The 24,071-nt window shown below is 42.9% G+C and overlaps 1 protein-coding gene across 4 annotated transcripts in view; it reads right to left on the reverse strand.

Annotated features, from left to right (window-relative positions):
• The window catches only part of RCAN2 (regulator of calcineurin 2), a 279,972-nt gene that overhangs the window by 22,537 nt on the left and 233,364 nt on the right, over positions 1-24,071 (reverse strand). For 3 of the 4 annotated variants that reach the window (XM_047860057.1, XM_047860056.1, XM_047860058.1), the window contains one exon: positions 4,442-4,615. In XM_047860057.1, coding sequence (XP_047716013.1) covers positions 4,442-4,615 — 174 coding nt within the window. Of the gene's footprint in view, positions 1-4,441; positions 4,616-5,634; positions 5,663-24,071 lie in introns of those variants that run through there. The other variant, XM_047860059.1, reaches the window with a different exon arrangement.

Genomic DNA, 24,071 nt, shown 5'->3' on the forward strand with positions numbered 1-24,071 from the left:
TCTCATTCTTTTAATTGAGGTGATATTCACATAATATGAAATTAACCATTAGAGTAAACAATCAGAGGCCTTTAGTAAATTTCCAGGGTTGTGCAATCACCACTTCTGCCTACATCCAAAGCATTTTTAAAAAATGTTTATTTATTTTCAAGAGAGAGAGAGAGGGACAGAGAGAGAGAAAGAGAGAGAGAGAGAGAGAGAGAGAGAGAGAGAGAGGGCAAGCAGGGGAGGGGCAGAGAGAGAGGGAGACACAGAATCTGAAGCAGGCTCCAGGCTCTGAGCTGTCAGCACAGAGCCCGACGTGGGGCTCGAAGTCACCATCCGAACCCTGAAATCATGATCTGAGCCGAAGTTGGACGCTTAACTGGCTGAGCCACCCAGTTTCCCCCAAAGCATTTTTTTAATTTAGTTTAATTTTTTTTAATGTTTATTTATTTTTGAGAGAGAGATACACACACACAGTGTGAGTAGAGGAAGCACAGGGAGAGGGAGACACAGAATCCGAAGCAAGCTCCAGGCTCTGAGCTGTCAACACAGAGCCTGATGTGGGGCTTGAACCCACAGAGACCATAACCTAAGCCGATGTCTGCTGCTTAACCGACTGAGCCACCCAGGCGCCCCAACATTTTTTTAAAGTTTATTTATTTTGAGAGAGACAGAGACCGTGTGAGTGGGGAGGGGCAGAAAGAGAGGGAGACAGAGAATCCAAAGCAGTTTTATTGCCTTAAAGGAAACCCTGTACCCATTAAACAGCTACTACCTTTTTTGCCCCTAGTCAGACCCTGCAACCAACAATCTGCTTTATGTCTCCATGGATTTACCTATTCTGGATATTTCACATAAATGGAATCATATGTGACTTCTTTGTGTCTGGCTGCTTTTACTTAGCATAATGTTTTCAGGGTTCATCTATGTGGTAGCATGTATCAATGCTTCATTCCTTTTTATGGTTTAATAACATTCCAATGAAAGATGGACCACAGTTTGTTTGTTGAAAGGTGGACCATAGCCGCTGATGGACATTTGGAGTGTTTCTACCCTTTCTACCCTAGTCATAGTACTACTATATATGAATATATGTGTACACGTATTTTTTGAGGCCTATTTTCAAGTCAATTAGATGTACACCTAGGAGTGAGTATTTGCTGGGTCAGATGGGAACTCTATACGTTTAACTTTTTAAGGAAACAGGTGGGGTTTCAATAGATGAAGAAACTGAGGTTTCTACAAATCACATAGTTACTAGCAGCATGGGATCTGAACATGGGTCTAAGGCCAAAGTCTAAATCCTACTTATTTAGTTTTTATTTTATTTTATTACGGTAAGAACATTTAGCAAGAGATATACCCACTTAATAAATTTTTAAGTCTACGGTATATTATTGTTAATGGGTTTTTTTGGTTATTGTTTATTTTACTTGTTTTGAGAGAGAGAGAGAGAGAGCACGCAGGAGGGGCAGAGAGAGAGGGAGAGAGAGAGAATCCTGCACTGACAGTGCGGACCCTGATGTGTGGCTCAAACTCACAAACCGTGAGATCATGACGGCTGAAATCAAGAGTCAGATACTTGACTGACTGAACCTAGGTGCCCCACAGCATATTATTGTTGACCGTGGGTACAATGTTGTGCAGTAGATCTTTAAAGCTTATTCATCTCATCTAACTGAAATTTTATACCTGTGGATTAGTAACTCATCGTTTTCCACTCTTTCTAGTCCCTGGCAACTACCATCCTACTCTTCGGTTCTATGAATTTTATTTTTTTTAGATCCCTCATATAAGTGGAATCATGCAATATTTGTCTTTCTGTGAATGGCTTATTTCACTTAGCATACTGTCCTCCAGGTTCATCCATATTGCACAATGCCCACGCTATCCAAAGCAAACTGCAGACTCAATGCAATCCTTATCAAAATTGCAATGGCATTTTTCTTTTACAGAAATAGTGAAAAAAACAATTCTAAAATTCATATAGAACCACGAGAGACCACAAACAGCCAAATCAATCTTGAGAAAGATGAACATCACACTTCCTGATTTAAAAATATATTACAAAGCTACGATAATCAAAACAGCAAGGGACTGGCATTAAGACAGACACGTAAGCCAATGGAACAGAACAGAGAGCTCGGAAATTAATCCACACACAGAGGGTCAACTGATCTTCAACAAGAGTGCCAACAGTACACAATGAGGAAACAACAGTCTCTTCAACAAATCGTGCCGGGAAGACCGGATATCCACATGCAAAAGAATGAAGTTGAAACCTCATTTTACACCATACACAAAAACTAACTCAAAATGGATTAAAGATTCTAAACATAAGACCTGAAACCGAGAAAGTCCTAGAAGAAAATAAACAGAAAGCCTCATGACATTGGCCTTGACAATGTTTTCATAGGTATGACACCAAAAACACAGGCAACACAAATAGAAATAAACAAGCAGAATTACATCAAGCTAAGTCTTCTCCACACCAAAGGATGCTATCAACAGAGTGAGGGGCGCCTGGGTGGCACAGTCGGTTAAGCGTCCGACTTCAGCCAGGTCACGATCTCGCGGTCCGTGAGTTCGAGCCCCGCGTCAGGCTCTGGGCTGATGGCTCAGAGCCTGGAGCCTGTTTCCCATTCTGTGTCTCCCTCTCTCTCTGCCCCTCCCCCATTCATGCTCTGTCTCTCTCTGTCCCAAAAATAAATAAACGTTGAAAAAAAAATTAAAAAAAAAAAACAGAGTGAAAAGGCAACCTGCATAATGGAGAAAATATTTATAAACCAGATATAGGACAGGTTAATCTCTCTATTCATGTATAGGATGAGAAGTTAAGGAACTCCTATGACTCAAAAGCAGAGCAAACAAACACCCAAACAAACACAAAACAAAACACAACCAAACACAAACAAACACAAAACAAAACAAAAAAAACACAAAAAAACAAAATAAAACCCAGTAACTCAGTGAAAAAAAAAAACAGAGTAAGGACCTGAATGGACATTTCTCCAAAGAAGATACATAAATGGCCAACAGGTTTATGAAAAAATATTTAGGTCACTAAGCACTGGGGAAATGCAAATCAAAACCACAATGAGATATCACCTCACAGGTGTTAGGATGGGTGTTATCAAAATTAAATAAACAAATAAAAGACAACAAGTGTTGGCAAGGATGTGGAAAAACAGGAACCATCGTGTACTGTTGGTGGGAATGCATAATGGCATAACCACTATAGAAAACAATATGGAGGTTCCTAAAAAAATTAAAAATAGAACCGCCATCTCAATGAGTAATTCCGCTTCTGGGTATTTATCCAAAAGAATTGAATTCAGACTCTGGAAGAAATATTAACACTCCTGTGTTCATTGTAGCACTATTCACGATAGCCAAGGTGTGGAGACAACATAAATGTCCGTCGACAGATGATGAGTAAAGAAAAAGTGGCATCTACATACAACGGGATACTATTCAGCCTTAAAAAGAAGCAAAGTCTATGTTCTTTTTACTATGCCATCTCCGTAGCGTCCAAAGGTGGGAACAACGTTTACTGACCGATACGAGATGGATCAGGATATCTAATGATGAAGGGAGGGCACTGATGGAACTAACATTAGGACATTGATTTTCTATTGCCGTGGACTTTGTGAGCATTGCCAAGAACTGTTCATCCCCGTTTGGAATAGCCAGCACTTATTTTTGGGTGAAATAAAACACACAGCTGATTTTCATATGTTTGTAATCTTTTCTCATGAATCGGAGTCATTGGAAAGATATAGAGTCCACTAAAACTATTATATAACTGAACTTTTAATTATAAGCCTGCTAGGAAGTTTAAGAGTAGTTGGGAATAGACCATTCTTTTTTTTTTTTTAATTTTAAGTTTATTTATTTATTTTGAAAGAGCAGGTGGGGAGAGGGGCAGAGAGAGAGGGAGGGATAGAGGATCCCAAGCAGGCTCCGTACCAACAGAGCTGTGAACCTATGAACCATGAGATCATGACGTGACCTGAGCCAAAACAAAGAGTTGGACGCTTGACTGACTCAGCCACCAGGCGCCCTAGGTGTAGACCATTCTTATTACAAGTACTAGCTGATATTTGCTGTGCATTTACCAAACACTAGGTTCTTTAACATGCAATAGTCCACTTAATCCTCATAAACCAGCAGAATGGTGTGTGTATCATTCTCCCTATTTACAGGTGAGGAAACTGAGACCCACTGACATTGTGTAACTTGCCCAGGTGACAGCTCAGGCTGTCAGCCCTCAGAGCCTGCTTTCTAAACCTCTGTGATACCCCTGTCTGGGAATCAGGGCATAGGTTTATTTATCTGTGAACTAATTATAGACTACAAACCAGTCAAAGTAGAAAGGGCTCCATTTACACTTTTAAAAAGGCAAAATAATAATAATAATAATAATAATAATAATGCAGAGCAAGAATTACCTTACCTGTGCAAAGTAGAGTTTTAATTTTTTCCCTCTGAACTGGGTTTCATGAAGCTCTATCCTGGCTCGGGCTGCAGATTTGGGATTGCTGAAGTTTATTCGGACACGTCTGAAACTCTTAAATAGCTGGAAGGTCACACAGTCATCGTAAGTCCGAAACAGACCTTCAAATTTTTCCTGATAAAACAAACACAGAGGGAAATCCGTGGGTCATGTATCTTGCACGACACAAATAATTAATAAATAAATAAGTAAATAAATAGGCTGTTCTCAACATAACATTCGAGCAGCACACTAGTCATGCATTTTTTTCACCTGTCAATCTGTTACCGGGTGTTAAACATGCCCGTGGATTCAGTGGAAGGATTCGCAACCTGGGTCTAGGGATCCTTAGAGGAGCAGTGAATGGGGTTTGAAATGCATAACAGACCTGAAAATTATGCAAAATGTTGAGGAAGTTTCTCTGTATATGCATTGTTTTCTGGGGAGAGGGATCATTGTTGTCATAAGATTCTCAAAGAAGTTCATTAACTCTAAAATATTAGAGCTCTTTGAGTAAAGTATGCGGTAGACATTACAAGTGACGACCCACGTTGGTGGCACTAGTTAGATGGTGTCATGGGATGAGTCCTGGTCCGTGAAATGTGTGCAGAAGGCAAGAAAAAGCCCTTGAGAAAGTTTCCTATCTTTCTCTGAAGATGCCGTGCGTTCCAAATGGTATACCATTGAGAAACAGGACTTTCCTCGGTCCCTCAGGAGATTCTCCTGGGTCCCTGAGGGGCTGTGTGGAGCAGAAATATCTTTCTCCCTACTCCCACCCATCCTAGAGTTGACTTTGCTTTGGCAAAACAAATAAACAAACAGACTTCTATCGCATTAAACCACGGAGATCTGGAGATTATTTTATTCCTACGGCATAACCAAGCCTATCACAATACAAAGTAATCATTTGAAGTTTTTGATTCAGTACAATTTTCAATTCAACTAAACACATCTCTATTAAATGCTCACTTATTACAAGGCACGGTCGCTAGGCTTTAGGAGAGTACACAGATGAGTATTACTGCGTTCCAGCTCTCAGTGATCTAACAACCTACTGTGAGAGGCAGACACAGACACAGATATGAGAATGCCCGTAAGGCGGGGGCAAGGCACAAAAGGAAAATTAAAGACTTAAAAAATACATATATTAATACCATCTGTCTGGTTTCTCTAAGCTTTAAAAAATCCTTGTTATAAGTAACACAACCAGTGTATGCGAAGTTACTGTATGTGCTTAGCGGAGAAATTGTTGCTAAGTAAAGAACTTCTATGTAAACAAACCAACAAACCCTGATTCTTTTATTTCTACGACGGAAGGTATATCTTTAAGAGTGAGTACAAGTCGGAATGGAGATGCACCAAGGTTCAGCAAGATTCACTGAATTTGGTTTGTAAGGGCCCCAAGCCATTTCCTTCCTCACCTCTATCATTCCACAAATCAGGACCCTGAAGTCTGAAGAGACAAGGACCCGCCTTGGTCACATGGGCACTTAGTGGCAGAACTACAACCAGGCCAAAGTCCTTGTGACCCTGAATATAGAGACGCTTTCAATTATATAAAGAATCACACTGCTGGGCTGAGAAGAAGGGAGAGGTGCCACAGCAGGAGCAAATGATGGGGATCAATAAACTGACCCAAGCTTGTGTGTGACCACATCTAGGAGAATCAGCAGTGTGATGCGAGGCTGTGACGTCACTGACCTCTGGGGTTTGCACAGGAAGAAGAGCCCAGATGGCAGAGAAGGTCTCCCCGCCTGTTGGGCCTCCAGATGAACACGTCTCAGACCCTCAGATCCATGGCTCGCGACCCTTCCAAAAACGTGGCTCGTTTCTGAGATTCCCCAGGGCGTGCCTATGGTTCCTCCCATTTTTGACTCCTGTGTCTTTCTCTTTATGCCCTATCCGTCCGGTCCAGAACCACAAATGATACATTCAAAGCAAGTTCTTTTTTTTCAAGTTTGATGACATCATGGAGATTTAAGGGGCTCTTTCTCCCCTTTTCAGACTGAGTTCTCAATCCCCTTCCCCTAACAAGAACAAAACAAGGAAAGAACCAAAGAAACAGAACAAAGACAAGGATCTTTCCTTGTCTGTTCCTTGGGAAGTTTTTCCTTCAAGTCTCAAGCCATGGGATGAGCCGACCCCTGGGCCTGGGGCCTCTGCCACCACTCCATGAGGGCTCATTAAGGAACCGTTTCCCAACAACATTGTGTTTTCCTGAACAGGGGTCCTGGTGAATACAATGTTTTCTGGTTTCTCACAATGACAAGTGCCCTCAGCTGCTCACATCACAGCTGGTGGTTTAATTAATTTGGGGAATTTTTAGGAATGGAAGGAATTAAGAGATTAAAAGCTTTTATTTCTATCTAGAAATAGTCATATTTCTCAGGACAAAGTTCTTGGGTCTTCTTTGTAGCTCTATGTTTTTCCACCTCTGGTTTGGGAGTTCACTTCCTCATCTCCTCCCCCGCGCCTGAGCGTGGCCATGAAGACCAACTTGGAGGGGAGGTGTTCTTTTCCTTCGACTCTAGTTCCTTGTTTGCATTGTATATCTCCTCTTTATGCCTCACATCTCAGTTGCTCAGAGCTGTTTGGCCTCAAGAGCCTGGATTAGAAGAAAAAAATCAAGGGGTCTTGGCATCGGGCTTAGGGGAGGGCTGACAATGAATGGCCTATATGCCGACTCCTTGGCGGGCTTCGGCAGATGTCAGTAACCGAAGGCAATCGTTTTCTCCACCGATCTTCAAAAGAGAGTCCCAGGCAGCTCCTGCATCAAGCTAGAGTTGGCAAGTGACAGGAACCTCATTCCTCTCCTTGTTTTGGGCCTTTAGGCTGATCATCAAAAGAGGTCAGGACTCAGGGGCCAGGGTTTTCACAAACCCTGTAATGATAATAATCATCATCGCAATAAATGAACATTTACTTGTAGTGGCAGTGGCGACAGGCAGCTGGCCAAGAATGGGGGGGATTCACTGGCCCTCTCGATTTGCTTCCAGGAGTGATATGACAACCATTTCGCCGGTGGAGGTGACAGAGCATGAGGAGAAATTGGTTGGAGGCAGGCGAAGCACAGCGACAAACCCTTAGGCAAAATGGTGTCCTGAACACAGCTACCCACTGGGGTGTCTCACCTTCCTGTAGAGCAAATCTAGGGTCCGATGCCCCGGTTCCCCCCAGACACACAGTGACTGGCACCCCACAAGCCCAATAAATTCCTCATTTCCTCAACAGTCAGTTCCCTTTGTAACCACTGGTTTGAAAAGAGTTCCACAGCAGTGATCTCAAATTCTGGTCTCTGGACCTCGCCATACGCTTAAAAGTCAGGGAGAATCCTAAAGAACTTTTGTTAATGTGAGTTTCACTTACCAATGTTCACTGTACTGCAAAGTGAAAAATATATACACTTATAAATGTATTTAAAAGTAACAATAATAAGCCCATTAGATGTTAAAATAATATTTTTATGAAAAATAACTCTTCCAAAGCAAGAAAAAAATTAGTGAGATGAGCATTTTTTTTTCATTTCTGAAAGTTTCTTTAATTTCTGACTTCATAGAAGATACCTGAAATCTCCATTTGCTTCTAGGCTCAATCTGTTATACTATGTGGTTTTGTCTGAAGGATATGAATCAAAGTTGGCCTCACCCAAATACATGGTTGGAGACGGGAGGAGTAACTTAATAGCCTTTCAAATATTCTTCGAAATTCCTTGTGAATATTTTTTCCTGATACTTCATCAAAGCTTGACAAGGGGCAGTTTCGTAAAGTATATTACAATGTTGACTCTGAAGCTATAATCAAATAACATTTTTATTTGATTATACTAAGGTCCATTTATCTATTTTTCACCTTTAATTTTTAAAAAACATTTTTAAAGTTTATTCATTTTTCAGAGACACAGAGAGAGCGTGAGGGAGGGAACAGCAGAGAGAGAAGGAGACACAGAATCTGAAGCAGGCTCCAGGCTCTGAGCTACCAGCACAGAGCCCAATGCGGGGCTTGAACTCACGGTGTGAGATCATGAACTGAGCTGAAGTCAGATGTAACTGACTGAGCCACCCGGGCGCCCCTAATGTGTGTGTGTTTTTTTAAACCCATGCATGATTCTGTAATGACATACGTTGACCACTTGAAAAATATGGTTCCTTGCGTTATGTAGGTTTTCCAAATCCTCATCCATTTCATCACACAGTATAAAAAGTCACATTCATTAATGTTACCACCTATCTTATCAAAGAGTCTTTAGAAATTGGAAAGATGTCAGATTCGTGTTGGTAAATACAGGCTTTCCAAAATTCTAATTTTTGCTTGAAAGTTCATTCCTAATCACTGGCAACAAACACTGACAGTTAATTTCCTTGGGGTAACACCCTCATCCATTCACTTTTGAGAAAATATCTGCCAAATATCTAAGTCTGCATAACTATACTTTGTCTGTTAGTTGTTCTTTTAGGTACAAATGGTGTTCCGTGAGAAAAACAAATGCCTAGTTCAGCTTAGGACAGTTTAGAATGTTTCCTCAACTCAGACATTGTATCTCACCTCAAACATTGTATCCAAGTATACTTAGTGTACTCCCTATTTTGTTATTCAGATTATTGAAAAGGTGTATGTTCAAGGAAAAAAGATAATAAAATTAATATATTTTATGGCTTCATCAGGGACATTCTTTCTTTTTTCAAGTTCTTTCTTAAAAGTTTATTTTGAGAGAGACAGTGAGAGCAGGGGCAGGTGAAGAGAGAGAGGGAGAGGGAGAATCCCAAGCAGGTTCCATGCTGTCAGCACGGAGCCTGGCGCAGGGCTCGATCTCATGAACTGTGAGATCATGACCTGAGCTGAGACCAAGAGTAGGACGCTTAACCCACTGAGCCACCCAGATGCCCCCATCAGGGACATTCTTAAGTAACACTGGTGTTTTCTTTCTTACTTTCTTCTATCTTTTTTTTTAGCACGAATAAGACTGATATCATTTGCTGCCACTGCATTGACTCATACCAAAGCACCAGCGGCTTTAACTGCCATTGCTTTTGCACCATGGATATAACTGTCAAAACAGTTGAGAAGGAAAATAGTGTCTTAGCCTTATTGTGGAAATAGTTTTGACCTCATGGAAAAGCGTCTGTAGACCATCCTTTGAGAACAGCAGTACCATAATATCTCAGAGAAAGTAAGGATTTAGTTGGCTTGGGTTGAAGTCTAGTGAGAATTCTAAGGACACAACATAATGGAAATCCAAGAGGGGCTATCATTCAGGAAAGTGTTGTTATAGTAACTGAATGCTGCAGGGAAGGTGAAAAGGACGAAGACGGTTTTGGCCAGCGCGAGACCACTGGTGACACTACTGAGAGCTATTTGGACAGATGTGGAGGTGAAACCTGGATTATTATGGATTGAGGAGTGAACGGAGGGGAAAAGGTGGAGAAAGAGAGTGTGGTAACGAGAAAGAGGGAGGTGGGATGATAACCACATGGGAAGTCAGGTCACAACAAGATTTTGGGGAGTGTGGGGAGACACTTCCTGGTTGATAAAATGAAACTATGATGAAGGGGAGAGAGGAGACAGGAAAGAGGAGAGGGTAGTGGAGACAAGAAGAAGAGGCTTCAGAGAGACTTGTAGACACTTCTTCCCGTGAGACAGGAGGTGATAGATCAGGATGGAGGAGTATGGAAATGGAACAAGCAAACTGACGATGGCTTTTCATCTCAGGGAAATGGATGGTGAGGTCCTCTGTTCAGGTAGGGAAGGTGAAGGGAGACTGAGGGCTTGAGAAGCTTGAGAAAGACTCAGAACAGCTGCTGTGGTCAGAGGTAAGGAGAGTAAGTGTGGATGAGTCAAAGAACGGTGTAATGGGCTGAATTATGTCCCCTCCAAAGGACACGCTCAAGTCTCCAGTACCTGAGAATATGACCTTATCAGAAATGGGGTCACTGAAGATGTAACTAAGTAAGAGGGCGGGTCATACTGGCATGGGGTGGGCCCTCATCCAGGATGACTGCTGTCCTTATAAGAAGATAGCCATGGGAAGTGTCATTTGAAGACGGAGGACTGGAGTGATGCAACTGTAAGCCAACGAAGGCCAAAGATTGCTGGAAGACTACAACTACCAGAAGCTAAGAAGAGACGAAGAGCAACTCCCCCGCAAGCTTCAGAGGGAACCCCACCCTGCCGACACCTGGTTTTGGTTTTCTAGCCTCCAGAATTGTGCGATAACACATTTCTGTGACTTTAAGGCACCTGGTTTGTGGTATTTTGTCACAGCAGCCCTAGAAAACTAACATAGGCAGTTATGCAGCACTAAGGGACCGAATGAAACTGGGGATCCAATGGTTTTAACAGAGCCAGCGAATTCTGTTACACCATCTTTTTCCAGGTGAGTGGGAAGTGGATAGCAGGGTCATTCCAGGGTGGGGTGTGCAAGACAGGTGTGTGCAGTGGGGGGAGTGGAAAAAGAAGGAAGAAGGGAAACTTGGTTTCAAACTGAATACTTGGGGATTTTAAATTCCCTGCCTTTCAATGTGTTTGCTTAATAGGAACTGAGTTACAGAAATAAAAAAGGAGAACAAAGGTAGAAACATAAATTGGAGCCAAGAACGCCTAGTTATTCTTTTCCCATGAGGAGTCTGTATTGTGAAAGATTTACAAGGGCAGTCCCTCTGACAGGACACCCTCCTGAAAACCAGAAAAGCTTCTCACGGGGTCTTGAACAGGCGCCATGCATGACTGGGACAACAATGTGCTTCTAATCTTTCTCAAAGCTAACACGATATGGCACTCCCCACCAGCGATACAACGGTCTCAGGGTCCACAGGGTAGAGAGGAGCCTTGTCTTGGAACCAGGAGGAGGGATCTGTCCAGGGTCCTCACAAAGAGGCTCCAGTGATGGGAAGAACCCTGCCCTCAGAAATGATGGAACAAAATCAAGTAGCAGGTGACTAATTATAGTTTCCCAACAACATGGGAGCGACTATTGCTTTTTAAGCTTAGGAAGACTTAGGAAGGGCTCAATGCATTCTACTTGATTGGTTGATACAAAACCGGAAGGTATCTTATAGAAAGACTATTAGCATATTAAAATTTAACTCCAAACCAGACAGGCTACAGAAGAACAATTCTGTGTAATATATTATGTCCCCGAATCCTTACTTATCTGAACTGACCCTCTGAGGGAGAGTTGAGATTGTTATTGTCCTTGAACAACATATGAAGCAAATGGAAGCCAGAGAAGGTAATGACCTCCACAAAGTCACTCAACTACCCAGTTAGCAAAAACAGAACTAGTAAGCTCAAGTTGTTTACATGACGTAAACGTCATTGATTAGATGCAGGCAAGAGAGAAGTCTGAAAAGCAAGAACAAGAAAACCAGCTTTCCTTGTCAGCCGGGAAGAATAGTGCTATCCTTGAGGACGAAGCTCCTGGAGAGGTCCGACGCTGCCTTTATCCGCATTCCAAACGATGCTGTATGCCTTTATATATTTTTCAATTTTCTCACTTATGAGCCCGTTGGGTATAAATTATCTTAATAAGAAATTCGGCTTCTTTCAAAATCACAAGGCTCTCCTCTGTCAGATAATACCTCCCAGAAACTGCTGAAGAATGAAATAATTCATTTCGGTGTATCACCTCTCAATGGAGTCCACTGACAAGTCATGTGAAAATCCCATGTTTAAAGATCATACTGGATTTTACAGGCTGCTCAGGAGGGCCTCCTGGCACAGGGACCTGCTGTTATAAATCTTCCCTAACGCAGAGACTGCTTGTGTGAAAGGAATATCAGGACTGCATGGGGGGATTTTTCCTCCTGGATTTTAACCTGCCAGGATTTCTTAGGCCAAGCAGATTTGTATTAAATGCCGTTTCGTTTCGTTTCGTTTGTGGTCCCGATGTTACCTAAATAGAAAAATCAATATGAAAAGGAGGTTCTCAACCCTTTTTTACTGATAAAACAAGCGGACAGACCTTGTGCCACGTGACTGCTTTGGGAGAAGATAATTCACTGGCAAAGGCACAAAAGGCTTTGTCCCTTCCCACTGGGGTCCTTGTGAGAGTCAAAGGTCTAAACTCTAAAAGAACCCACTTTGTCCTAAAACCTCATCACCTGCTTCTCTCAGCAGAATGCTTTCCACGGCCTGTGTTCGAATCTGTTCTTTCTTTCCCACCCTAAGTCTCGCGGTGGCTGGATAATGTTTCTATGCGAGAGTACATTTTGACTTCTTTCTAGTGGAAGAAGTCTCCATTTTCCTGATCTCACTGTGCTGCCATCTACGCATATAGAACTGGATAAACAAACCCCTCACACTCCTCTAAGCCAAGAATATGTACAGGGGCTACAATCTGGAATGTTCTTTGAATGGGGGTCAACCTAAGCTTTGTGGAGCTTGAAGCTTTGAGAACTTGGGAAACCCTCTTTAGGCAAAATAATATTAAATAGGTGCCAAAGTGGAATATTTTTAAGTTTATTTTTATTTATTTTGAGATAGAGAGAGAGCAAGCAGGGGAGGGGCAGAGAGAGAGAGAGAGAGAGAGAGAGAGAGAGAATCCCAAGCAGGCTCCACATTGTCAGCGCAGAGCCCAACATGGGGCTCAAATTCACGAACTGTGAGATCATGACCCGAGCCAAAGTCAAGAGTCCGACACTTAACCGACTAAGCCACTCGGGTGTCCCAAAGTGAAATATTTTTTTAATGACAATAAGAAATTCTTAAAAATTAGTTTTATGTATTTTACTAAAAAATATATGATCACGTGAAACACATCGTCAGGGTCCTGCCAGGGCCTGGGTATAGGCCCATGCAATGAGGGCCTTAAAGCTGAAATTTCATTCATTTCCCGGGAAATATGCCTAAGAGAAATGACAAATATACTGTGCCATCACAAAGGAGTCTGGAGGCCATGTGTACAATACAGCGAAAATATGGTGTTTGTACGACTCTCAGGCTGATAAGGAACATGTCCCTATGTGTTTGGATCACCAGAAAGAAAGCCAAGAAACCTGAATTTGCAAAATGTCAGTTCATTTATCATACAGATGCCTGAGTATTTCCCTGCTATGCACACCAGCACCCGTTTTGTAAATACCCCAGATGGAGGACTGGCGGGGGATGGGGGGAGCCAGTAAGACGGGTGCTCGGAACCTGTCCCAACAGCTGTACAGTAAGGGATCGTAAGTGTTAGATGAGTGGACCAAGAGGGAAACGTACAGGTGGCATTGTCCATGTGCCTAGGACCCTTGCGGGGTCTAACTCCCTGAAGCAAATGTGAGACCCTTCTAGCACCTGAGCCCAGGGCTTGTTCTGGGAGGTCACTCTGCCCCCCACCAAGAGAGCCCAGGGGACATGGATCTTGTTGTACCAAGCAAGGTACCATTTGTGGATGGCTGCAGGCTCCCTGTCTGCCGCAGAACGTTTTTAAGCATCCCGAGGGGTCTCTGGATATCCAGGGAAGAGTGGGGAGAAGCACCCCACACGTACTGGGGATGAGTACAGGGTCAATCAGGTAACCTCGAGACCTCTGAGGGAGGAATTATGAGCACAGATCTCAGGTACAGGCCACAAATGGCACATATCTGCATGGTTTTAAATACAAAGGAAGGATCTGGTGATCCTTTTAGAGCTGCCACATTGCAGTTTACAGTATCAATGGCTGCCTCGGTTCAGGGCATTTCCTGAGGGCTAATGACAGTTTCATCCTTCTCTGGGCCATCAGCTCCTCTTCTTTGATCAACCTGCAAGAGCGCCTATGGCTGTCCCCAGCCCTGACTAGATAGAAGCTCTCTCTAACTGTGCCTGTGTGATTGGTGAAAGGCACAGCCTCCTTCGTAGCTCGTAAGACCAGGAATTGCATTTTAACTTCATTTAAATATCGTCCTACCTATTACATTTAGGCAATGGGAGGGCCGCCTAAAGCCACGTCACTAGCGCAGACTCTGGAGCCACGCTTAGCTCGTTCAAATCCTGAACCCAGGATTTGTGCAACCTTGAACAATTTACTGATCTATCTGACACCTCAGTATCTTTGTCTGTAAGATGGAATGATAGCAGTCTCTATGTGATAGGGGTTCCCCGAACATCAAGTCAATGAGTATGTTTAAGTCACTTAGAAAGGTACTGAGCATTAGTGTGTTCGTACCAGATTGGAGGAGAAGCGATATTTTGTTCATATGTCTGTTCACAGGCCTGCTAGCCCTAGATATGCACATCTCCCTATCCCCAGGTCGAGGTGTACCTACATCTGTGTCTATATCCAACTGTATTTATATATCTAGCCTTGTTACCTGGATCTAATCCTTTACAGACGGTAAAGCGCAATTACAGGGATGCCCAGAGTAATAGCTCACATAACATTAAGTCTAATTATACTAATATGATTTTATTGATGTTATTATCTACTTAAGATGTAGAGTCCAAATTAACCATCAGTATTTTTTTCTTGGCTGTGAAGCTTTCAAAGTTTTCTTGACAAAAACGGCACGGTAAATGAAAGAATTCTGAGGAGGAATCAACTGGGTAATTGCTGTCAATTGTTCCCTTTGGAGATCCTGTACCATCAGCGGCGGCCAGGGCTCGGAGAGACAGTGAATACATGACAAAGGTGCCAGCCACTACCAAAAATGTTTGAAGTTCAGGTACATAAGGGATTCAGTCAGCCCCTCCCTCACACCTGGCTCCTTTGGGCCCTCCAACAACACTTCACCTGTTTCTTAGACAAGCCCATCTCCAGAACTCTATTCCCCATATTCAACTTTTTTCTTGGACGTTCCCTTAGAGGCCCTAGCAGAGAATTTGGCTTTGGAACTATTCAGTTTAAGGCACCGGTTGGATATCTTTAATTCTTCTGCCCCCACCCCCCTGTCTCAATGAACGGTCTCCATACCCAGTTGTTCAAGTCAGGAAGCCGTGGGTCACCTGATCTTCTCCCTCTCCCCCACTCCCACATCCCACCGCAACTCCACAAGACCTGTGCTCTCCCAACCCTTCACCCTTGCACCAATTCCTTGGCTTGTCACAGCTCGTCCCATTACTGCACTAGGTCTCTCTAGATTCAGTCTGGCAACCCTTGAACCAACTTTGAAAGTCTGCTTCAAGAGAGGTCTTTCTAAAAGACAAAATTCCGATATATAAAATCCTTCCGTGGCTTCACACAGCTGTTCGAATACGGCTTGGCTTAGCATTAAAGGCCCTTTATAAAATGGTCCCCACTCACCCTACTAATCTCACATTCTACCCCTTCTCGACCCCATCCCTTATACACCAGCCACTCACTTCCTAACTTCCACTCACAGGTTCCTGAGGCAGGCACTTCTGCTCTTCTGGCCTTCCTGCACCTGCTCCTTCTTCTGCCATTGACACCCTTTTCCTCCAGATAACTTTTCCCCCCATATTCTTTTTTTCCCCGGTTTTATTGAGGTATAATTGGCCCCTATAACACTGCGTAACTTTAAGGTGTACGATATAATGGTCTGAGATATATACAGATGGTAAAATGATTGCCATAATACATTTAGTTAAAAGATACCACCTCAAATAGTTGCCAATTTCATTTCCTATGAGGAGAATGTTAAGATCTACTCACAAAGCAAGTTTCAAGTCTACAGTATACTGTGTTGTTAACTGCAGTCATCACGCTGTATGTTACATCCCCATCAAGTAAGGTCTCGTTGTCTCTCGAGTACCAACTTAGGTCTCATATCTGAGAAATCTCTCTGATTTGAATCCTCTGGAGGTTAAGACATCCCATAACACAGTGATCTAGTTAGTGAGGGTAACTGCTCCCTCATTAACTAGACTATAGAAACTTCAAGGGCAGAAATGGTGTCATTTTGACCCTTGTGTCCTTTTCACATGTATGCATTACTGAGTGCCCGCTGTGTACCATCCAGGATGCCTCACTATGGGAAGGGGTCCCTTAGTAATGAATGACAAGGCAAGATGAATAGAACAGTCCTCCCCTTCTCCCCCATGCTACCTTTGGGTGAATTTTCTCTTCTCTTCAAAGTCATCCTTCCATAAAATCCATACATCTGTGGGGCACCGGGGTGTTAAGTTGGTTAAGCATCTGACTCTCATTTTGGCTCAGGTCATGATCTCACAGTTTATAAGTTTGAGCCCCACGTTGGGCTCTGTGCCAACAGCATGGAGTCTGCTTGGGATTCTCTCTCTCTCCCTCTTTTTCTGCCCCTCCCCTCCCTCTCAAAATAAATAAATAAATATATAAATATACATTTAAAAAAATCAATAAATGTGTACTGAACACCCTACTATGATAGGAAAGTTGACGTCAAGTTATACACACTTCTTTCCTGAAGTCTTTCTTGACCCCTTCTTCCGACATACCCTCTCTCCGTTTAGGGTTACCCTCCTCTTCCTTTGATTATTTCACACACTCTGAATCTCCTTTCAGAAATGATGGGTCATCAAAGTTGTGTGTGTGTGTGTGTGTGTGTGTGTGTGTGTGTGTGCACGAGCACATGCAGGAAGAGTCAAGAAAGACTTCAGGGAATAAATGGTATGTGACAAATGGACAGAATATTGATGTGTGGAAATGAATCGTGGTGGGGGACGTTTGAAGAAGCTTTTTGTTCTGGGCAGGAGAGCATCATCATCAAAGGATTTATATGTCCCTATTAATCTGATGTCACCTCTAAGGAAAGGCATGCTGAGGGACTGAGGAAAAAGATGACGAAAGGAATCATATTTCCCTTGTGGCACACTCACAACTGTTATTAAATACTTATAGAATTGCTGTAAATGTGAACCAAGTGAGGTTTGAGAGTTTGCTATTTTACGAGTAAGCTCATACATGTTTCTTACAACATTTATTTTCCTGGCAATATATATGCTCCACTGACTACATTTCATTTGAATTCTAATCTTGCTGATGCACATGGGACAGAGCGCTCACTAGCCCAGAGACCAATTTTGGAAATGACCCCTTTCCTGAATGCCACTCTGTGTTGTCATTGAAAGAGGTAGGAAATGAACGTCTAAAAACAAATAGTGTTCTGTCTTCTCGAGACTGAAGTGAAGCCTCTGTTTTAATATCGGGAAGTTAATAATTGATGAGGACATTTTTAGGATGTTTAATGTTAAATTAAAGGGCTAAATCCTAAATATGTTCCATATCACATCCTCCGGAAGATAGGCGATTTAAAATTTAATTCATTCATTTTACCATTTGGCATATGATCAAAGCAAGCTTTTCAAAGGCAGCATGGTATCCTTAACTTACTTTTCTCATGAAATTGAAATGGCATTTCCATTCTTTGGAGAGGCAGATACGAGCAACTTTTTATGACTTAATCTTAAATCTAGAAAGAAAACACAGTTTCTTATGGTCCTATTGGTCCACCCCACTGTTTCTTCCTGCTTTCAATTACACTTTTTCCATTTTATTTAGGTCCTATCCTCTGTTCTTCACATAATGGCACAAAAACAATACTTGTTAATGATAAAACCTTAACACAGTTAAATCTCTCATGTTCAAATTCCTTGAGATTTGAAACTAAAAGGTTTGTTTCAATCTGTCCCAGAGTTGGGACACACGCTACCTGAATGAGAGCTTTCCAGACTGAAACATGAGAGCCAATACCCATCGAGGTTGACACGGATCTCCTAAAAACAAAACCACTTCTGCAGCTGTCGCTAACGCTGAGCATAATTTGGGATCACAATTTTGCACAGTGCTTAAATTTCCACCTGGACATTTATGAGGCAGCCAACCCCTCACTAAGCCCCTTACATATGATAATCCATTTCAATCTCACATAAAGCTTCTGAGGCAGATGAAGAAATGGGTTGAAAGAGACTCGACATTTGCCTTATGTGGCTAGCCGGTCATGACAGAATGCACATCTCACCCCAGATAGTCCAGTAGCTGGAGTTATGGCCAACCTCTAGGTCACCCCACTGAGAGCAGAGAGGAGCCAGCTGGATATGGGTTTCTCCCTTCTGTTACCTCTCACCCAATGAGACAGATGAATCTTTTGTCTTCAGTCAACTTTGCTCCTGTACATGTCATGGACCAGAGGCAGTGTGAAGAATTCTGGTGTCATCCTAGGAGAATGGTTGGAACCCAAAAAGAAGCTTCTCCTGGCCAAGGGATGGGAGCTTCACATAAGCATTTCAGACTAGAAGTATCTGCAAATAGGATCATAGTAATGAAAGTATGTTTTTTTCCACAATACACATATTTGTGTATGTGTGTGTGTGTGTGTGTGATTTACACACAAAAGCTCAAGATTATTGAATATAAGCCTGATGTAGGGCCGAAACCATTGCCGGCCAAGAAGGATGATTTGACTGAGAATTCCCTTCTCTCCCTGTGGCAGAAAGTTTGGGGAGAAGCATGCGAGCTGAATGCAGCCAGTAACTTGTTGTCAGTGTCCACTATCATGAGAATCACTACCCTATGTATTGCCCAAACCAGGGCACTTTGAAGCAGGAGCACTATTGATTATACTGTGATCTCAGGACTATTCAGGGCATGCTGGCTATGTGGTCATCACCTGGCTGGGCCTCTGAATCAGGGATGGCAAAGCTGTGATCCTCAACACCCTAGAAAGAGGTGATGGTCCTGCTGATGGCCACTCCTGTCGGAACGTGCAAGCCCTCTCTGCTGTTCATGGCCACCAGTCAGTCACAATTCATAGACTTTCTAGTATGGGATACTTATTTGTAGTCTAATGAGGCAGATACAGAATACGTTTTTAGGGATTACTAAAATTCATAAATGAGTATGTGAAAATATTCTCGGCAGGTGTTCTGCTAAGAAGACTGACCATTGCACAACCAAGTGCTACTGCGCACGAGCATGGAGAGCTGGAATCCCTGCACATCTCAGCCATAATAATAATCGCCAACACTTACCAGACCTTCCTAAGTGCAGACACTGTTCTAGGTGCTGTATGTTATCCTGACAGCACAGCCTGTGGACAACAGACCAGCAGCAGCAACCCCAGGGGCTTGTTAAGCAAGCAGTATCTCAGCCCCATAAAGCCCCTGGACCTACTGATTCAGAATCTGCATTTCAACAAGATCCCCGGATGATCAGCATCCCATTTAAGTTTGGGTAGCACCAGACTGGAAGGCATGGGTTGGACAATTTCAGACTTAAGAGCTTCCTGACTCAGTGAATACTGATTTATATAATTGTGCTATTAGGAATTATCAGTGCTGTCCTTGGGTATTAGCGGTTTTCAATATTTTTTGCATTAATTCATATATTTGCAAAGTTATGGTTAGCAATGATACCCATTGATTGCTTTGGTCTTACAATCACTACATTGTTTTTTTTAATCATTATTTTTTCAATGTTTATTTTTGCGTGCGCGAGAGAAAGCATGAGTAGGGAAGGGGCAGAGAGAGAGGGAGGCAGAGGTTCTGAAGTAGGTTCTGCACCGACAGCAGAGAGCCCGATGTGGGGCTTGAACTCACAAACCGTGAGGTCATGGCCAAAGTTGGATGCTTCACTGATTCAGCCACCCAGGCACCCTCACTACATTCTTTTTACATTGATTATGATCTTGCTCTTTGCAAGTTCTTTGTTTTCCCTGGACTCTTTTCCCACACAAGGGAGGAGTCCATTGGGTAGGTAGGGTTCTGTGTTGGAGGTTTCCATGGACAAGTCAAGAGGAAAACCAGAAAAGATTTCCAAATGGTACCAGCTGTGGCCTGAGCTGACCAATCATGTGAACTGCAATCTGCCTTGAAGATCGACTGAGCAATCTATTTCTGTTGTGTGTCGCTTAATCAAGCGACATTTGAGACCAAGCAGTACATATGTAAGAATGATACCAACCTCAGCCACCTCCTTATCTCACTCAGTTTTAATGACTTTTTCCAAAGGTTCACTTGATCAGTGATCAAGTTAATCTCTAGTCTTAGAAGGGATAGTAGAGGTGACCAATTCCAACCCCTTGACTTGCAAACTGGAAGAGGTAAAGCAGAGCAGTAGGTAACACACCCAAGGCCTCATCACCAGTCAGAGGCAAAACCGCACTAGAATTTGGGTCCTAAATGTACACACACAACAAAACCTAAAGACATTACAGCAACGTTTTTTTGTTTGTTATTATTTCTTTAAGTTTATTTATTATGAGAGAGAGAGAGCAGGTGCGGGGGGGGGGGGGGGCGGGGAGAGACACAGAGACAGAGAGAGAGAGACAAACCCAAGCAGGCTCCATGCTTCTCTTTTCATTTTCATTTAAGAGACAGAAGCTCTTATTTCATTAATAACACCACACAACTGTACGTCCAGGTTCCGAATTATACAATTTGTTTTACATCCAGACCCCCAGCACAGACCCCCAGTCTGTGTCACTTAGCACAGACCCCCAGCAAGGCAGAGGCCCTCTTTCCACTGGTTAAGTTTTGGGCCTGTTGTACATCAGCCATGACAACATTTCTTTGAATCTCAGTCCTGGGTTATTTCCACCACTCCATGTATGTCCTACCTTTCTATTTCATGAATTAACACTTTCTGTTGGGTGGGAAAACATCTTTGAGTAGTCCCTCTCCCCCACAAAGGTGACCGGTGGTGAACATTCTGGGTCACTGCATTGACAAATATGTCTGTATTTGCCATCGCATTAGACGACAGTCCCAACAAACTTAGCAATCATCTCCAGTTCAGCACCTTACATCCCTTGGATCAGTCGTTGCTTGAAAGCTACCCCTAGAGAAGGGCCAAGGTCATGGTGAGATGGCTCCCTGCCCTCCTGGGCTGGGGGGCTCTCCTCACAGGAGGACTCAGCAGAGCGCCTTCCAAGGCCAATGCCTCAGAGACTGGGGAATGCATGCCTCAGGCATGTTGGGAGGGGAGGTACTGACAGGCTTCCGAACCCGGAAGCTGGGAGGTGTCAGCTGAGTGCGGGAACCCAGGGCTAGCCAACGAGGGCGACGGCTCTGGGGTGGGGGCTGAGCCTGTAGCGCTGCCTCACCGTCATTTTGAAAGTCATTTGACTCAGATTCCCTGAGGCTCAGCTCTTTCTCCCACAGCCCCGACACTCTTCAAGAAACCCCACTTCATTTCGTGATGGCCTACTCACAGGCTCAACCTGGGAACGCGTGCTGGGGCTGCGAACATGAATGTAGGGGGGGCCTGTGACTCCACCTGGTTGGCCAGGGTGATGCTCAGAGAGCGGGGCGCTCCTGGGGGGGGGCGCCCCTGTGGCAGTCTGCTCCTGCCCATAGGATCCCACTTGCCTGCTGTCTTCCAGAAGGATTCCCGATCTGCTCATATGGCACTTCTTCCTACTTCAATGCCATGGATTACTTCTTCCTATATTTGTTCCTGCCATTTTAGAGAGATTTTAGTAGAGAGAGGAGTTCAACTCTTTCTAAGCCTACTACTTTGGGCCAGAACGGCACCGGGGACATCTTGCCAAACGATACTGGGTTGAGCCACATGAAATTGCATTTTATGGAGTTAAAAAAAAAAAAACATCGAATATTGGTAATTTCACGTGGTTCAATGTAACAAAGACTAAGTCCATGGGGCATAACATAAACGAGATGAGCCAAAGAATACCTTCATAACTCTCCTTAAGGAAATCATTAGTCATCACCTTTAAAAAAAAAAAAAGGTACCCTCTTCTTTTTCAGAAAATTCATTCATTCTTCAAATCCAAGGCAGGGAACTTATAATTTAGCTCTGGTGCAATGTCTAACACTGTGCTGGGCATTTCTCCACACAATTATATGTGTTTCAGGTGTACAACATAGTGATTCAACATTTATATACATCATGCAATGCTCACCATGATAAGTGTATTCGCCGTTTGGCACCCAAGTTATTACAATATTATTGACGATATTCCCTGGGCTCTACTTTTCATCTCTCTGACATATTTATTTCATAACTAGAAAGTTGTACTTCTTCACCTCTTTTGCCCATCCCCCCACTCTGCTCCCCTCTGGCAACCACCAGTTTGTTCTTACCAGTGGTTACCTCTACCATTTTATGTATCATCTATCTTCCTCTTTCTTAATATTTTCTGTTATGTGGGAAAATATCTCGAGTAGTCACCCTTCCCCCGCCCCCCGCCACAAGTTTGACATATGGTAAATATTCTGTGTCCCTGAAAAACTGGTAAGTGTCCCATACACTGCTTCAAGGGATAGCCGATAGTGTGACAAAGATGGGCATAGCAAAATATTATCATTCTAACAGTCGTCTGAACCTTCAGAATGAAGTGAAACACAGAATACATCCTTTACAAGGTGTCTCTCAACTTCCACCTGTCCCCCACCTCCAGCCTGGTAAAGCTATCACAGCCTCCCTTTGACTCCTTTGACTTTAATGAGGTTCTTCCCTGGCTGCCCCCCACCCCCAGCTTTATTGAGATATAATTGACATATATCATTGTGCAAGGTTAAGGTGTCCAACAAAGTGATTTGATATATGGATACATAACAAAATAATTATCACAGTAGAATTAGTTAACACATCCATCACCTCACCATTTTTATTTTATAGTTTTTATGGTTACCATTTTTATTTTTCTAGTGAGAGTCTACCCTCTTAGCAACTTTCAAATACATAATACACTATTGTTAACTGGAGTCACCATGCTGTTTGCTATATCCCCAGAATTTATTCATCTTATAACTGGAAGTCTGTACCTGTCTCCCCACGCAACACCCTGTTCCTGCCCCTACCACCAGCTTAATCTTTGTTTCTACGAGTTGGTTTTTTTTTTCCACATATAAGTGAGATCTATGGTATTTTTCTTTCTGAGTTTACTTAGTACAATGCCCTCAAGGTCCATCTCCCATCCATGTTGTCACAAATGGCAGGATTTCCTTTTTTTTCTTTTCCTTTTAAACAACATGCATTTATGGTTCCACATTTTCTGTGGGCCCGCTACTGAAGGTCTCACAAAGCTTGAATCAAGGTGTTTGCCAAGATGTAGTTCTCAACTGAGGCTTGACTGGGAAAGGAACAGATTCCGGGTTTACGCAGGTTGTTGGCAGAATTTAGTTCGTTTTTATTGTAGGACTGAAGGCTTTAGTTTCTTACTGGCTGTCAGCCAGAGGTCGGCCTCAGCTCCTAGAACTAGCCTCCTGGAGTTCCCGGTCATGTGGCATTCTTTCTTTTTTTTTTTAACTTTCTTTTTTATTTTTTAAAATTTACATCCAAATCAGTTAGCATATAGTGAAGCAATGATTTCAGGAGTAGATTCCTTAATGCCCCTTACCCATTTAGCCCATCCCCCCTCCCACAACCTTTCTTTTTACGACTGAGTAATGTTCCATTGTGTATGGAGACCACATTTGCTTCCCCATTCATCTGTTGATGGACACTTAGGTTGTTTCCTTGTCTTGGCTATTGTAAATGATGCTGCAATGAATATGGGGGTGCAGGTATCTCTTCAAGGGTTATTTCATTTCCTTTGGATACATACCTAGAAGAGGAATTAGTAGATCATAGGGCATTTCTATTCTTAGTTTTTTGAGGAACCTCCATACTGGTTTCCACAGTGGCTGCATCAACATATATTTATTCCTGAAGCTACAGTATTAGCCTCTTGAAATAAGGAACGATGACTGTTCCTAACTTAGTAGGTTTATAGGGATTTGTTTTACTATGCTGCAC

Source organism: Prionailurus viverrinus, chromosome B2 (assembly GCF_022837055.1).
Source record: "Prionailurus viverrinus isolate Anna chromosome B2, UM_Priviv_1.0, whole genome shotgun sequence".
In the NCBI taxonomy this organism is placed as follows: domain Eukaryota; kingdom Metazoa; phylum Chordata; class Mammalia; order Carnivora; family Felidae; genus Prionailurus; species Prionailurus viverrinus.